The 17,082-nt window shown below is 45.2% G+C and overlaps 1 protein-coding gene across 2 annotated transcripts in view; it reads left to right on the plus strand.

The window, feature by feature from the left end:
* MUS81 (MUS81 structure-specific endonuclease subunit) overlaps positions 1 to 17,082 on the plus strand; it is a 306,294-nt gene that overhangs the window by 25,974 nt on the left and 263,238 nt on the right. For both annotated transcript variants that reach the window (XM_085625914.1, XM_085625915.1), the window contains exon 2: positions 3,299 to 3,500. In XM_085625914.1, coding sequence (XP_085482040.1) covers positions 3,366 to 3,500 — 135 coding nt within the window. In that variant the 5' untranslated portion in view covers positions 3,299 to 3,365. The remainder of the gene's footprint in view (positions 1 to 3,298; positions 3,501 to 17,082) is intronic.

A 17,082-nucleotide genomic window follows, 5' to 3' on the forward strand; every position in this document is an offset into this window, starting at 1 on the left:
GGTCTTGGATACATATGTCTGAGCCATCCATTTTGAGAACTAATATGATCAACATCCAAGTCACAGCGCAATACAATTTGATTCATTCCAGCAATTGCTAGAAAGTAGATGCAGGAGGATCCAAACACAACCCTCTGTACTCTGCCCACCTCTTCCATATTTTATAATGTTTCTGGGGACACCCCCTCGCCTTGAAGACGGGCATCTCCAGACCCATACAAAAATCCAGGCCCTTCTTCTATATCGCAACTGACGGCGGGGACTCATCCTTCCATGCTCAGGTGATATCGCGTTTAGCGAGCTTGAGGCTGATAAATAACAGGTGGCGCTTATATCTGTTGGCACCCAGTCCCTCAGTTATATGGAGCATGAACGATCGTGGCGAGAGTGGGATATCCCATCCCAGGATCTCCATCAGACATGTGGTCACCCCCCCTCCAGGACCCTGATAGATTAGTGCACTGCCATACTGTGTGTAGGAAAGTACCCTCAGCGACCTCACACCGCAAGCAGTGAGGGGAGGCGATCAACCCAGCACGCCATAACCTGTGCCTGGTAAAGTAAACCCGATGCAAATATTTGAATTGGATAAGCCATAATCGCTGCACTGCGTCGGGATTCCAGCGCCCAATCGTCCTCGTCTAGGGGACCTAAGTCCAGCTGCCAGGCATCCCAAGTTTTATCTAGCGTAGTAGGGGTATTGTTTAGGAGTGTGCGATATATTTTGGTTATTTTATGATCCCCTAGATCATCCATAAAGACTTTAGCTTCTATAGGGTTGAAATCGGGTATATCTACTTGTTGTGCCAGATATGGGGAAAGGGCATGTCGAAATTGGAGGTATCTATAAAATTTTGAGTGGGACATAGAATATTCAGCCTAGTGTTCCTGAAAAGACTTCATGATCTGGCGATTATTGCTATATTTTACGACTTATCAGGCAACTACAAGTGCAGATATCTTTCAGGCACTAGTGGCATGAATTGAATGGCACAGCTGGTGCACGTGCGCTGGGCCAAAAAAGTTGTCACAGCCACTCTAAACACCTAATATTGCGATATTTTACTACTAAATAGGCAGTCATAACTGCAGTTACAGTGCAGCTGAAAGCTGCTTGAATTAAATGGTGCAGCAGCTGCAGTGACACCGGGACCAAACGTTGTAATAGCTCCACTAAACACCAAATATTGCTATATTTTTCAACTAAATAGGAAGTCACAAGTTCAGTTATCTTGCAGGCAACAGGGTCATTATTTGAATGATGCAGCAGGTGCAGTAGCACCAGGCCCAAAAGTTGTCAGAACTCCTCTAAACATCTAATATTGCTATATTTTACAACTAAACAGGTAGTCATAAGTGCAGTTATCTAGCTAGCACTAGGGTCATGATTTCAAAACAGCAGCAGGTGCAGTGGCACCGGGCCTAAAAGCTCTAGGCACCCCACTAAACACCTAACATTGCTATAATTTACTACTAAACAGGCAGTCACAAGTGCAGTCACCTTGTAGACAACAGGATCATGATTTGAATGGTGCAGCAGGTGCAGTGCACCCTGCCCAAAAGTTGTCAGAGCTCCTCTGAACACATAATATTGATATACTTGACTACTAAACAGGCAGTAACAATTGCAGTTATCTTTCATTTAAAAGGGCTTGATATGAATGGTGTAGCAGGTGCAGTGGCACCGGGGACAAAAGCTCTAGGGACCCCACTAAACTCAGATTATAGCAAAATTGTAGTACTAAACAAGACAGTCATTTAATTAGCAGGCAGTAGGGTCATGATTTATATGGTGCAGCAGGTGCAGTAGCACCAGGACGAAAATCTCTAGGCACCCCGCTAAACACCTAATATTGCTATATTTTACTGCTAAACAGGCAGTCACAAGTGCAGCCACCTTGCAGACAACAGGGTCATGATTTGAATGGTGCAGCAGGTGCAGTGGCACTGGGCCCAAACGTTCTCAGAACTCCTCTAAACACCTCATATTGCTATGTTTTACTGCTATACAGGCAGACACAATTGCATTTATCTTTCAGTTAAAAAGGACTTGATACAAATGGTGCAGCAGGTGCAGTGGCACTGGGGACAAAAGTTCTTGGGACCCTAGTAAATGCAGAATTTTGCTAAATGTTGCTACTAAACAGGCAGTCACAAGCGCGGTTATCTAGCAGGCACTAGGGCCTTGATTTCAATTGTGCTGCAGGTGCAGTGGCACCTGCAGCCACAAGTTGTCAGAACTCCTCTAAACACCAAATATTGCTATATTTAACTATTTAATAAGCAGTCACAAATGCTATTACCTTGCTTGCTCTAGGGTCATGATTTCAATGGTGCAGCAGGTGCAGTGACATAGGGACCCAAAGCTTTAGGAACCCTTCTAAACACCAAATATTGCAAGAATTTACTACTAAACAGACAGTCACAAGTGCAGTTACCTCACAGGCAAAAGGGTCATGATTTGAATGGTGCCCCACGTGTAGTGGCACCGGGGCCTAAAGTTGTCATAACTCCGCTAAACACCAAATATTTGTACATTTTACTACTAAACAGGCAGTTACAAATGCAGCTATCTTGCAGGCACTAAGGGCATGATTTAAATAGTGCAGCAGGTGCAGTTACACCAGGCCCAACAGTTGTAAGAACTCCTCCAAACATATGATATTGCTATTACATCAATTAATTCTGTTATTTTCCTCTTTCGTTTCATGTTTCAAAATGTTGCTATTACTTATCGGCAGTATACCACTAGTAACAGCACAATATATTGCCTTTTTGTGCATAAACAAGTCATAACACTTTAACAGACTTTCTGTAACTTCTATTGTACAACAACTCCGCAAGCTGCAACTTACAACAAAAACAGCTTACTATTAATCACACAGACGAAACCTAATGCATTAACCAATGCAGACAGTGCCCCCACCCCTTTTCAGAGCTAATCTCACTCTTCCCTCCTTAGAGCAGGTGGTAAATGTGTGTGTTTTAAACCCTTCGGAAAAGGGAATACTGTGCGAAATACCAGTCAGTAGTTCTGTGTTGTAGTTATTCGCCATTCCAAGGAGTAACTCGTAATTCCATGATACCGACGTGCTGTTACTGCATGGTAGGGAAATTATGTATGTGTAGTTTGCACCCCACCAGTATCCTGCAGCTCGTAATCAGGGACTTGTATAAAATCTAGACGGGTAAGGTTGTATGAAACTCACAGTATTCCTGGATGGAATTGACTTGTGACTGTTTTTGTGGTGTATTTTGCATGAATGGCTGTCTGTAAAACGATGTTTCTCTATTTCAGAATGGTCGTTAGGAGTTTATAGCAGTGGGGCCATATCACTCTGAGTGTGTGATGTCTCTTGCTAAGAATGCCTGGTTCGGTACACATTGGCCGGAAGAGGCCAGTGCCCACATGCCCAAATCCCCTCTTCCTTCAGTGGCTGTCAGAGTGGCGTGACGCAGCAGCAGACAAGGGAAAAAAGTCCCAGTTTGTGTATCAGAAGGTCAGTGTTTTCCAACCTGAATACAGAAGCCAAGTGTGTACAGATTCATATATGGTTGTATTAGACTTACAGTCTTTGCTGGTTATTTTTTCTTAAATAGTCTTACAATACAGTTGATTTGTGGTGTGTTATTTCCATTAGAGAAAAGCATTTTGTGGGCGTAATGAATGTGGCACATTATTACCCTGTAAATGTTTTTATGAACGGTACAGCATGTCATTTTGGAAATTGATGTTTCTAATATTTTACATAACCGGTTTTAAACCAATCATTTAATTATTTTAAATTGTTTTTATTGAAAACCCAGTCAGTGTAACAATAACATAATACAGATAAAAAACACATCCGCTAGAGCGTTCACTTAGCCTTTGAGCACATACTACTACCCATTCATCTTTAGATTTTTGGAATCCCTTGTGAATACAAAAACACCTTAACCTAGAAGCTCACTGAGTGCTGGATGAGGAAGGACGGGACCTGCAGAGAGACCAGAAATGAGAAACATTAATTTGCTCAACTTACAAACATTGTCCCTTCACCCAGATAACTTAATAACTTTCCAGCTATTGATCTGTATAGAACACCAATCCCACCCAAGGCGATAGCCCATTGCAGCTAGGAGATCACATTCTTAGAAATCGCATCCAACACCTCCATAAAGACCCTATTAGGAGAACTTGGCCTCATCACTTTTTGAGAAGGCACATTTCCTGCCCTGTAGGTCACCTTTTTTTGCACTGTGAACTCGGGGTTTGCCGGATACTCCTGACTCATAATTCCTTCGTGATTTCCAAGAGTACCTTTTTCTTGGATAGGGTTTCAAGGCTCACAATGGGGAGAAGAAGGAGGTAGAGGTTGTTATGCACTATGCCCTCCTCACTACTGTCTCCCTCACAATTCCACTTGTTTTCTGGGCCCCTGCGCCCCACAGGTCACTTGGTGGTGTCTGGCACCCACTACAAAAAAAAAATTTAAATCCAAATTTTTATGATCATTTTCTAAAACAAACATAACATAATTAACTTTGGTTACAGTCATACAGCCTTCGATGTTATTAGTCATTATACAAAACAATTCATCTTCATATATTTTACATATCCTTTTGCAGCACATACATGCATCCCCTACAATATTGATGCAAGGAGAGCAGCTGGGCGTGCGAATGTCCGCACCTTCAGTCATTTGCTCTTGGCCAAAGTTAGTGTGTCCAGGGAAAGGCAGAGAACAGAGTCATACTCTCTCAGTGAGACCTAACCTTGAGGTAACAATCACGTTTAACTCCACACTGGTTCCACCACACATGCACTGATTTGGAGTGAGTTCCAAAACAACATAAGTGTCTTTGGCCCCAGCTGCTTTACCAGCAATAAGAAATGTTCTCTTGTCCATCAGAAATCTGATGGTTTTTTTGTAGGAGGGATATGTATGTCCTTTTTTCCGTCTGAGGAATTACCCAGATCCATTACTTTTTCCTAGAATTATACAGACCCTGTAGCTCCTGTGTTATCAAAATGCACTGAACAATTGGCCCTAGTAATATAACCCAACTAAAGTGCTGTTGTGTTACCAGACACATGGAAATCCAGCTTGAGATGTCTTGAATAGTGCTATCTACTTATTCAGTGACTACTATACCTTCTAGACCCCATGATGCCCCAATTGCCATCTTGCCTAGACAGACAACACCTTTGGCAAAAGTAGACTCTCCATATTCACCAATGTATAGCCCCTGCCCCCTTATAGGTAACAATCTTACATACTTTTTGTTTGTAAAAGAATCAAATTTTTTGCCCAAACTGGAACCCATCCTAGTCTTGTACTTAATATCTATGCGACCGTGGAGGATGGTTCTGGCCTTGTCAACAGAGCCAATTCTCACTTCCAACACAATCCTCCATCTTCTGTCCATTTAGAATTTTAGTAAACAAATGAATTCTGTTACTTGCAATGGTTATTCAACAATCATGTTGGTCACTGTGGTCAAGCAGTTAAGGCTTAATCAAAAGAGGTGTTGTGGGTGTTATCCCTTGTAATATAGCAATAAGCAATTACATGATATAGAAGTCAAGATCCAGACAGCAAGTTTGAGACCTGTCTGAGTGAAATAACCATTACAGAATAATGGGGTAACCCAATTATCGTCACCAGACCTGGGTACAATGCGGGATTGAAAAATTGGTCCATGACTGCTTTAAAGGTGAACTAAATTGCAATATATCCAGCGTGTGTTGCAATAATAATAAACACTAGTAATTAATACCATGTAGGAAAACAACTACGTACCGTGGTAGCAAGATAGGAGTTATTCACAGCAAACAATTAATGTTAAACAAAGAGAAGCGCCAAAGATTATTTCAGTTATAGTATATTTATTCCATATACTTGAATTAAATCACAATTTATTAGGCATTTAAAAAGATACAAAAGGTTGCACGAAAGGAGGAATGAGGGATGGGCGGGCTCGTGATGGATAGGTAGAAGTCACTGTTTTGAGAAAACACACTTATTTCAATAATTCAAAAAGCAGACTGGTAAAAAAGACCAGTACAGAAAGACCTGTCCTAGAGAAAATATTTACATCATGTTGTACAGTTTTTTATAAAAGCATCAATGCAACATCCGAAGGTGGAGGAGGAATGTAGGTACAGGCCTCGTATGGGTAGGGGAGCGTCGATGTTTTGACTCGACTGGTGCATAGAGGGTGACTTAAACCTCCGCTGCGAGTCTTCTTCAGGACGGAAGTGGGCAACCTAGGGGTAGTGAATTTTTAAATTATTACTTGGGCGCTAGAGAACCCGATCACGGGTCATAAGAAGAACGTAGTGATTGTACTGACCTAATCCTGGTGCCGCACAGGCATCACAGGCATGTCAAGGAAGAGTGAAGGGTCCCAACCAGGTCGGTAATGTCTGTGGAAAACCGTACCAAGGTTAGTTTAAAACCAAAATGATGCTAAAATACGTAGTATGATTAATAGGACACTCACCCCCTGGGTAAAGGTGAATTCCCTTGTGAGGGCCAACCTTGTGAAGTCCTCAACGGTGATATAGACCGTAATAATAAGAATCCATTGTTGCACACAATCCGAATTAATCGGGAGAGTATCTAAACACAAACACAGGGGAAAGTCTAATTAAACCCATGTGTTGCCCAAAAGTAAAGGAGGAATAGGGCCATTGTCATCAGAGAAATACCATAAGATGAAAGTAACCGGGGGTCGCACGCCTCGCGAAAGTCGTCCTGTCGAGTTCAAGTGCAAGGATGAACTGGCAGACGACATCCGGTTTTATCCAGTCGGCCGGTGACAGCCTGTGAAGTGTGCACGTTGTACGCACGTTGCTAGGCGTCAATCCGACACCCAGAGAGCCCCGAGTTACCGCGCCCAATGTAAGACTGGCTGTTGATAGGGAATACATCGAGCGTATTAGCATACGTCAGTGCCAACGCCTGGTGGATAGTCGGCATGCCAAACTAAGTAAATGCATGTAAAGATTGCTGGCAAAAGACTACTTTTGGACAGTTGCCTCAGTTCAACAGGAGAAAAAGGGAAGCGCGGTGAGCTTTTCACCCAGCGTGTTAAACATACTGCTAAGTTCCATTATTGCATCTAACCAGTGCGATTATATACAATGTGAGCAGCAGTGCCCATATTCACTAGAATTGAGTACCTTATTGATATTTCCAATACGATAATACAGTGCAACTACAGTGCCTATTTACATGCTAGATATATACAGTAACTAGATACACAGAATGAGTGGTCATGGTCCAGGCGGGATTTTTGCCAATATGGAGTGTGGTCGCCTGTCTAGCTATCGCCTCATATTCGTTCAATCCCCTTAGTGCTGTGTCAAATGTATGGATCCATTTACACTCACGATAATTAAGGGTGTGTGAGAAATTCCCACCCCTTGGGTTCTGTGTATCTAGTTACTGTATATATCTAGCATGTAAATAGGCAGGATGACTCCCACCTTCTAGGATGTAAATAGGCAGGATATATCGCTGTAGCGGTTCCGAGGTAATGAGAGGGACACTAGAGCGGGTCAAGGTGGGTTTTATTTTGAAAAGTACACGTCTTCTCCTTGTAGCCAGTATGTACGGGTAAACAGATGGTATACTCACTATGTCTCTTTAGAATTCTCCCGTTCTCTGGGCCTTCTCCTTCTTTCTTTCCTGGGTTCTCTCTCTCTCCTCTGATGTCTGTGTCTTTTGTGCATCTTGTCCAAGGAGCAAGCCAATAACGATGTCAAACTCGTGGGCCCCAAAAAGGAAGACGAAAACAGGGTGTCAATGATACAGCTACGCTGTATTAGTGAGGGGGAAGGGGGTGAAGGAGCACCAAACCAAAACCAGTGAGTCACTTCTAGGCAAAGGGGGTGACGATGTCGGGTTTGGGGATGCGTTCACAGCGGGTGTAAAAGGGGGCTGGCGCCTCTACCCCTCAGGCTTCTCCCGCCTCCCTACCCAGCCTGCAAATCGCGCTCGTACCTGGGTTAGCCACGCTCCGCCGGGAGCGTGGCTGGGCGAAGTGTGTTCTCGGTGGCCTCCTGGCTCTCCTGCCGCCTCTCGGTTCTCCTCCCGCCTCTCGGTTCTCCTCGGCACGGTACGCCCTCCGTGCTCCTCCGCTCTTCAAGTCGGCTCGATACGCCCTCCGTGCTCCTCTGCTCTTCAACTCGGCCCGATGTTCTCTCCGCAGTCCTTCGATCGCCACTCTCCAACTCTCCTCGATCTTCTCCTCCTCCGGTGACGATACACACCCTCTTCCAGGTCTCGTCCTCTCTTGTTGGCCCGAGGCGTGTGACGTCATTCCAGGGGGCGGAGTCCTCGACGACTGGGTCCCAGTTAAAGAGACATGAGCGTCTTACGGTGGCAGCTACGGGGCTCGGGTTACTCCAGTCATCCTGTCTTGGGAAAAGAAGAGGCGTGATTACGTCTGGTGCTTCCCACCAGTTTGACCCCTTCTGCCCCCGAGGACACCCGCCCCGTGACACTCCTCCTCCCCTGGATTCTCCCGATCGGGGAGAGGAAACACCTGAGAGAGATAGTCCGCATTTCCATTGTCCTCTCCCTTGCGGTGTTTGACCGTGAATGAAAAGGGCTGGAGGGAGAGAAACCAACGGAGACCCCTGGGGTTATGAGCGATGTTACGGCTCATCCATTGGAGGGGTGCATGGTCGGTATACAGGGTGAAATGGTGTCCCTCGAGGTAGTAGCGTAGCTTGTCTATAGCCCACTTCACTGCCAGATACTCGCGCTCAACTGTGGGGTACCTCCTTTCCCTAGGGAAGAGCTTCCTACTGATGTATACTATTGGGTGAGCTATCCCTTCTGGGGAAAGCTGGGAAAGGACTGCACCGATTCCCTAATTTGAGGCATCAGTATGTAGGAGGAATGGCCTGGAAAAGTCGGGGGAGGCTAAGACTGGGCTGGTGGTTATGATTCTTTTTAGTGTTTCGAATGCTTCTACCATTGGGGTTGTAGGGTGCGACAGAACCTGTGATTTTTCATTGTTCCGTAGGATGTCAGTCAGGGGGGTTGCCACATCTGAAAACTGCGGTTCAAAACTCCTGTAGTATCCTATTAGGCCGAGAAAGGCTCTCAGGTCTCGTTTAGTGGTCGGAAACAGAGTTTCCGCTATGGCTCGAACTTTTTCGGCTTGAGGAGCGATCATCCCGTGTCCTAGTACGTACCCTAAGTATTTCTCCTTTCGATATCCAACTTGGGATTTCTTGGAGTTCAAGTGCATACCGGCTTCCTGTAGAGCCTATAGGATGATTTGGAGGTGTTTCAAGTGTGTCTTTCAGTTTGGGCTAAACACCACGATGTCATCCAGGTTTGCCGACGAGAAGGAGTGGTGATGGTGCAATACCTCATTCATGAGGCGCTGAAAGGTTGCTGGTGCTCCGTGAAGCCCGAATGGGAGTACTGTAAACTCATAGAGTCCATCCAGAGTTGAAAACACCGTTTTCTTCCTGTCCTCTTCCCTTAGAGGCACTTGCCAGTAACCTTTGGTAAGATCTAGCGTAGTGATGTAATTGGCCTCTCCTAGCTTCTCTAGCAGTTCGTCTATACGAGGAATCGGATAGGCGTCGAAAGACGAGATCTCATTGAGGGCCCTAAAGTCCATACAGAAGCGGGAGCTGCCATCGAGTTTAGGAACCATTACTATTGGGGATGACCATTCGCTCCTCGAGGGTCTTATCACTCCCATTTGCAGCATGTCCTGTACTTCTTTCTGTATGGCTTTTCTTCGCGCTGCAGGGATCCTGTAGTGTCGTCAGTTTATTATCTTCACTGGAGGGGTCTCGATCCGATGTTCCGTCAGATTCGTTTTACCAGGCATGTTGGAAAACATGGGGGCATACGGGATAAGGGTCTCCCTCAGCTCTGCTTTCTCCTCCTGAGTGAAGTCTTCGTTGATCACCAACTGTTCTAGGGTGCTATGGTAAGGGGTGAGAAGAGGGATGGATAGATTGGTAGTCTTGGGTAGGGGTCCCAACCACTTCTTTAGGAGGTTTACGTGAAACGTTTGGGTGCTGTTGGGAGTCATCTGTAATCTGTACGTGGTTTTTCCAATACAGACAACAACTTTATAGGGGCCTTTCCACTCCGTTTTGAATTTATTTGGGGTAGTTGGAAGCAGTACCAGTGCCCAATCGTCGATACTCGGAGTTCTCCACTTCTTTCCCCTGTTATAAAAGTGCATCTGCCGCTCCTGTTTTTTTCTCGAGGTGGGAGTAAGACAGGTCACGGAGCTTCCCTATCCTGGCTTTGAGGCCCTGGGTGTATTCCAACATGTCTCTGGTTTCGATCGCCTCTTCTCTCTCCCACGCTTCTTTCGTCATCTCCAGAAGACTTCTAGGTTGCCTCCCGTACAGCATTTCGAAGACTGAGCAGCCAAGGCTACTCTGTACTTTTCCTCTGATCACGTATAGGGCCAGAGGTAATAACTGGTCCCAGTCCTTTCCGTTCACTTCCAACATTTTCTTTAGTGTTACCTTCAGGGTCCCATTGTAGCGCTCAACAAGCCCATCAGTCAGAGGGTGTTAGACGGACGTCTTAATGTGGCGTAGGTCTAAGATTTTACACACCTCCCTCATAAGACGTGACACGAATGGGGTGCCTTGGTCCGTTAGAATTTCTTTCGGAAAACCGACTCGGGAAAACAGCTCTAAAACTTTCTCCGCGATATTGCGGGTAGTAGGGGCCCGTAGTGGAAATGCCTCCGGAAAACGATTGGCATAGTCCACTATTACCAGGGCATACATGTTCCCTTTCTTGGTACGTGGTAGAGGGCCTATCAAGTCCATCCCCACCCCCTCAAAGGGAGTGCCAATGATGGGGAGGGGCTGCAAGGGAACCGCTGGTGGCATATGGGTGTTCCTTTTCTGACAGATACTACATGACTGACAGTGTGTTTTTATGTCCCTATAGACACCGGGCCCAAAAAAATGTCTCCGGACATTCTGAGTGGTTTTCTCTGCCCCCGTGTGTCCTGCTGTAAGGTGTGAATGGGAAAAGAATAGTATCTGATCCCTAAAGGAATGGGGTACTAACAGTTGGTGTGGATCGGTGGGGGCAGCCTGTCGATAGAGAAACCCTTCCTTAATTAGGAATCTGGGTGTCCCCAGTGGTGTTTGCTACTTGGTAGGTGGCTTGGGCCTCTTCCTGTCAGTTGTGGGGCTAGAAAGAACGGCGATTTGTCCAGGGGCCAGCTACATGCTCGTGCTACCCTTTCAAAGTTCGTTAGAAATGCGTCCGGGTCCTCCACTGGGATGTATTTTTGTAGGGAGACTCTGGAAGGGGTGTGACCCATAGTGCGAATCTCTCGTGGAGGGCCTGCTGGTTGTTCTGTGGTGATTTTCTGGAGTCCCTCCAACTGGGCCGCAATGGAATGCTTGAAAACATCCCTGTCGGCCTGGGCCAACGTCATCTGTCGCTCAACGGCCCATTCGAGTTTCTCCTGGCCCTTAATTAAATGCTGGATTAATGCCTCCATCTTAGGTGTACAGATGGGCTCTTCTATGCCTGCTTTCTCCACCAGTTGTAGCGGTTCCGAGGTAATGAGAGGGACACTAGAGCGGGTTAAGGTGGGTCTTATTTTGAAAAGTACACGTCTTCTCCTTGTAGCCAGTATGTACGGGTAAACAGATGGTATAGTCACTATGTCTCTTTAGAATTCTCCCGTTCTCTGGGCCTTCTCCTTCTTTCTTTCCTGGGTTCTCTCTCTCTCCTCTGATGTCTGGGTCTCTTGTGCGTCTCGTCCAAGTAGCAAGTCAATAACAATGTCAAACTCGTGGGCCCCAAAAAGGAAGACGAAAACAGGGTGTCAATGATACAGCTATGCTGTATTAGTGAGGGGGAAGGGGGTGAAGGGGCACCAGACCAAAACCAGTGAGTCACTTCTAGGCAAAGGGGGTGACGGTGTCGGGTTTGGGGACGCGTTCACAACGGGTGTAAATGGGGGCTGGCGCCTCCACCCCTCAGGCTTCTCCCGCCTCCCTACCCAGCCTGCAAACCGCGCTCGTACCTGGGTTAGCCACGCTCCTCCGGGAGCGTGGCTGGGCGAAGCGTGTTCTCGGTGGCCTCTTGCCGCCTCTCGATTCTCCTCCGCTTCTCCTCGGCGTGGTACGCCCTCTGTGCTCCTCTGCTCTTCAACTCGACTCGATACACCCTCTGTGCTCCTCCGCTCTTTAACTCGGCCCGATGTTCTCTCCGCAGTCTTTCGTTCTCCACTCTTCAACTCTCCTTGATCTTCTCCTCCGGTGACGATACACACCCTCTTCTGGGTCTCGTCCTCTCTTGTTGGCCCGAGGCGTGTGACGTCATTCCAGGGGGCGGAGTCCTCGACGACTGGGTCCCAGTTAAAGAGACATGAGCTTCTTTCAGTGGCAGCTACGGGGCTCGGGTTACTCCAGTCATCCTGTCTTGGGAAAAGAAGAGGCGTGATGACATCCGGTGCTTCCCACCAGTCTTTTGTTTGACCCCTGCTGCCCCCGAGGACACCCACCCCGTGACAATCGCGCAATATGTAACACATGTAGTATGTACTCGTATTTCAGACATAGAATCTCTATCGCACTCTGTGTGACACTGTATTCAATTGTGCGGTTCTTTTAACCCAATGTATATATGTATTGAGTATCGTCCATGAAACTTAGATACTACCGCTATCGGCACCACACTATATATAACCACTATCTGCATAACACTGTATATAATGGCACTGTAGTATCCCTTCGTTAATATGTGTGATGCATTACAGTAAAGTGAATATGTATATTGCCGTTATTCTTATCCCACTGTATATAGTTGCACTATATCATCGTATTGGAAGTATCAATAAGGTACTCAAGTCTAGCGAATAGGGGCACTGCTGCTACCCGATCACACTGTATATAATCGCACTGGTTAGATGCAATAATGGAACATAGCAGTATGTTTAACACGCTGGGTGAAATGCTCACAGCGCTTCCCTTTTTCTCCTGTTGAACTGAGGCAACCGTCCAAAAGTAGTCTTTTGCCAGCAATGTTTACATACATTTACTTAGTTTGGCATACCATGGAATGCCAACTATCCACCAGGCGTTGGCACTGACGTATGCTAATACGCTTGATGTTTTCCCTATCAACAGCCAGTCTTTCATCTGGAGCAGTAACTCTGGGCTCTCCGGGTGCGGATTGACAACGTGCACACTTCCCAGGCTGTCACCGGCCGATTGGATAAAACCGGATGCCGTCTGCCAGTTCATCCTTGCACTTGAACTCGGCAGGAAGACTTTCGCTCGGTTACTTTCATCTTAAGGTAATTCTCTGATGACAATTGCCCTATTCCTCCTTTACTTTTGGGCAACACTTGGGGTTAATTAGACTTTCCCCTGTGTTTGTGTTTAGATACTCTCCCGATTAATTCGGATTGTGTACAACAATGGATTCTTATCATTACGGCCTATATTACCGTTGAGGACTTCACAAGGTCGGTCCTCACAAGGGAATTCACCTTTACCCAGAGGGTGAATGTCCTATTAATCATACTACGTACTTTAGCATCATTTTAGTTTTAAATTCACTAACCGACATTACCGACCTGGTTGGGACCCTTCACTTTGCCTTGACATGCCTGTGATGCCTGTGCGGCACCAGGATTAGGTCCGTACAATCGCTACGTTCTTCTTATCACCCGTGATCGGGTTCTATAGCGCCCAAGTAATAATTTAAAAATTCTCTACCCCCAGGTTGTCCACTTACGTCCTAAAGAAGACTCGCAGCGGAGGTTTAAGTCACCCTCTGTGCACTAGTCGAGTCAAAACGTCGACGCTCCCCTACCCATACAAGGCCTGTACCTACATTCCTCCCTCACCTTCGGATGTTGATTGATGCTTTTATAAAAAACTGTGCAACATGATGTAAATATTTTCTCTAGGACAGGTCTTTCTGTACTAGTCTTTTTTATCAGTCCGCTTTTTGAATTATTGAAGTAAGTGTGTTTTCTTAAAACAGTGACTTTTGCCTATCCCTATCCATCACGAGCACGCCCATCCCTCAATCCTCCTTTCGTGCAACCTTTTGTATCTTTTCAAATGCCTAATAAATTGTGAATTTATTCAAGTATATGGAATAAATATACAATAACTGAAATATTTTTTGGCGCTTCTCTTTGTTTAACATTATTTGTTTGCTGTGAATAACTCCTATCTTGCTACTACGGTACGTAGTTGTTTTCCTACATGGTATTAATTACTAGTGTTTGGATGAGTGAAATAACCAGTAGTGGGAAAAGTCAGAAAGTCCAAAGTTTAGGAATGCCAGCTGCTGAGTGGGAGAGCAGACCTATTGATGCACACAGTGGGAAAAGTTAGTCTTTACTTCTCTGCTACTTTTTATAGGAATTCCTCAAGTCTGATGTGTTAAGTGTGTTTCAGGCTGTACAACTTTGGACCCTAAGGGACTTTACATCAAATCTTCTGCATCCGTCTGAATAGCCAGTGGGATGAGGGATATTGATCATAAGTGTCTTGCTATTTAGTTGGGCTTGATTGAGCACATTATATGAGTAGTTGGGAGCATTACCATACAATTACTTTTAAACTAAGAAAAGGGCCTTTAGTTTTCCTTGCTCTTTGATCGAGGGCCCGCCCATTTAGCCTAGAAGAAGGGATGATATGGTCTTTTCTAATTAGACCGAAAATGAACCAGGCAGCTTAATTTATGTGCTCTTTGAAACACAGAGAGTCTTTTCTTTAGTACTGTGTTTAATGTAGAGATAACAGTGGATAAATTAATGTGATGTTTATGGTTGAGTTGCTGATGTAGGGGTACTTCCTAATTATGATGGGTACACTGGGTGTGCTCTTTGACAGTTAACTCTCCTTCATTCCTGACATAAACACTACATGTTTAGAAGGAAGTTGGTGGTCCATTGGAGGGATACAAGTATTAAATGTGATTTTGTGGGAGAATTGCTGGAGCGGTTGAATTCTGGTGGTGTGTTTAAACGAGGAAAGGAGGAGAAGCTGCTAAATAAGACAAGCGTGCTGACTTCACTTGCTATCTGCAGTGATGTATTCCTGGGACGGTTGGGGCCCTTTATTGGGTTATGGTTGCAAGTATGATAATTTCAAAGGCTTATGGGACCCATGAAAGAGATCTGTTTTCTTGCTATCGAAGTGCAGCTAATCTGTCTGTATTATGTGTGCACATCTTTCGGCTAGGTAGCGAAGAGGCTTTGGACTGCACAACCTTCTTCCTGCTTAGGATAATATTTGCATATATATGGTGCAGATTTTGTGGGTTTGCATGATATCCACCTGCAGGTCAATCGTTGTATTCGACACATGTGGTGAGAGGGTGCCCATTGCTGCAGTTGATGGTGGTGCCTTCAGAAAGGGATCAGTTTAACCTCCTGGCTCTAGCTGAGTTAAAGTCACATTAGCTGGACTAGGGTGGCCCTGCCCACTTTGACACTCATATATTGAACATTCTAGGTGGAGTGCCAGGGCAGGATGTTGGCACTTATGGTCAGGGAGACCTCTCAAAAACACAGCGAGAGGGCAAGCTGCCGAATTCTCTTTGGGTTTTCCTTCCAAGAATTTCTTTCTTTGTCTTTTCCTCCAAACTATTGCTTCATTGGTCTTTCCATTCAAGATGTTTAGGGCTTATTTTCTACCAATTTTGTTTAGTGTCCAGGTCCCTTTAATTGTAATTTTATTTTATATACTACTTTCTACAGCTCGGAGCCTGCAATCTCAGTAATTGTCTTACCTATGATTCAAGTTTAGACATTTGATGTAGTTCCTCATTTCTTTCTCTGCTGATGTTTTTCCTCTTGCTCTGGTACCTACTTCTGAGTCCCAGCTGAAATAGACTGTCACTCTTTAATAGCCGGCTCTATCTCCTTTATGTTTGGAGTGAGGTCTATTGAGAGCCAGTGGACATTCTTTAGCAGATAGATCTGCTCTCATCGCTTTGGTGTGGGGGCCACTGCTTTACTCCCCTCCCTTTAGGTAGGGCTCTTCCACTTTTTCCTCTAAAGATGTACAATGAACTGATTAGGTCAGAACTGACCTGCCTGGGGCTGTACACCCACCTTGAACTGTGTTGTCATTTACTGTATTGAGAAACATAAGGTTAATCGTCTATGTGATGTCCCCTTCTGGTCTGATTCTCTTAGATCTCTTTACTGCTTTTGACTTGCTCGATCAATCGATTGTTGTACACCATCTGGCGATGGTGGGAATTCATGGAGTGGCCTTGTAGTGGTTTTTCACTTTGTGTCCAGGGACATTCATTGGCACCCCATCAGTTATACTCAATGCTGATACTAATCTCCAGTGAAGTTCTTTTGGTTTCTTACCTCTTCCACATTGTTTTTAACAATTTTGCTCTTTTGCTAGCTGCCATTCTGAGATATTTTGGTGTGGGGTCAGTCTCCTATGCAAACAAAATCCAGCTTGTCTTGTGTTTTGAATGCTTCATCTTTGAGCTTCAACATGTGTGTTAATTATCTGACGCCTGCTGAAACTCCGTGCCAACAAACAAAAATTTAAATCCTGGGCTAGGATTGGTTGTAAAACAGTGTCTTTTTCCCAGAGGGATGGAACCTTCTCCTTTTTGTGTTTACAAGGTCAAAAACTGTGCCTTTGCCTTAAAGAGATATCATTAGTTGAATAGGTGAGTACTGTGTTCTCTTGTTTTGCACAGGATGAGGCTGTTGAAGATTCTAATATTCATCCCTCAGCACTCGAGGGCCACAGGTGTAGATTGGCCTCTTGTCCAGGTTACAGTATAGCAACATCTGTTCTTTGGTGGTACATGCAGGAATGATCCATAGTTTACAGCGAGTTCACAGTTTGGTGTTGAGGCCAGTATACTTCCTTCCTAAGTTTGATCATGTGCACACCATTAGTTCCACTGGATTTTCGTGATGCAGTTAATGCAATTACTCTGTCTGGTTCAGCCTCTGCATTTTATGTGATGCGCTCATATGCATTCATTCAAGACTCCAGTGCCATGTGCCTACGTGTTTCAGGCTGTCTGCTGTTGTTATGTGTTCCACATTTTGAATTCCCTCTTTTGAGGA

This window comes from Triturus cristatus, chromosome 9 (assembly GCF_964204655.1).
Source record: "Triturus cristatus chromosome 9, aTriCri1.1, whole genome shotgun sequence".
NCBI lineage: Eukaryota > Metazoa > Chordata > Amphibia > Caudata > Salamandridae > Triturus > Triturus cristatus.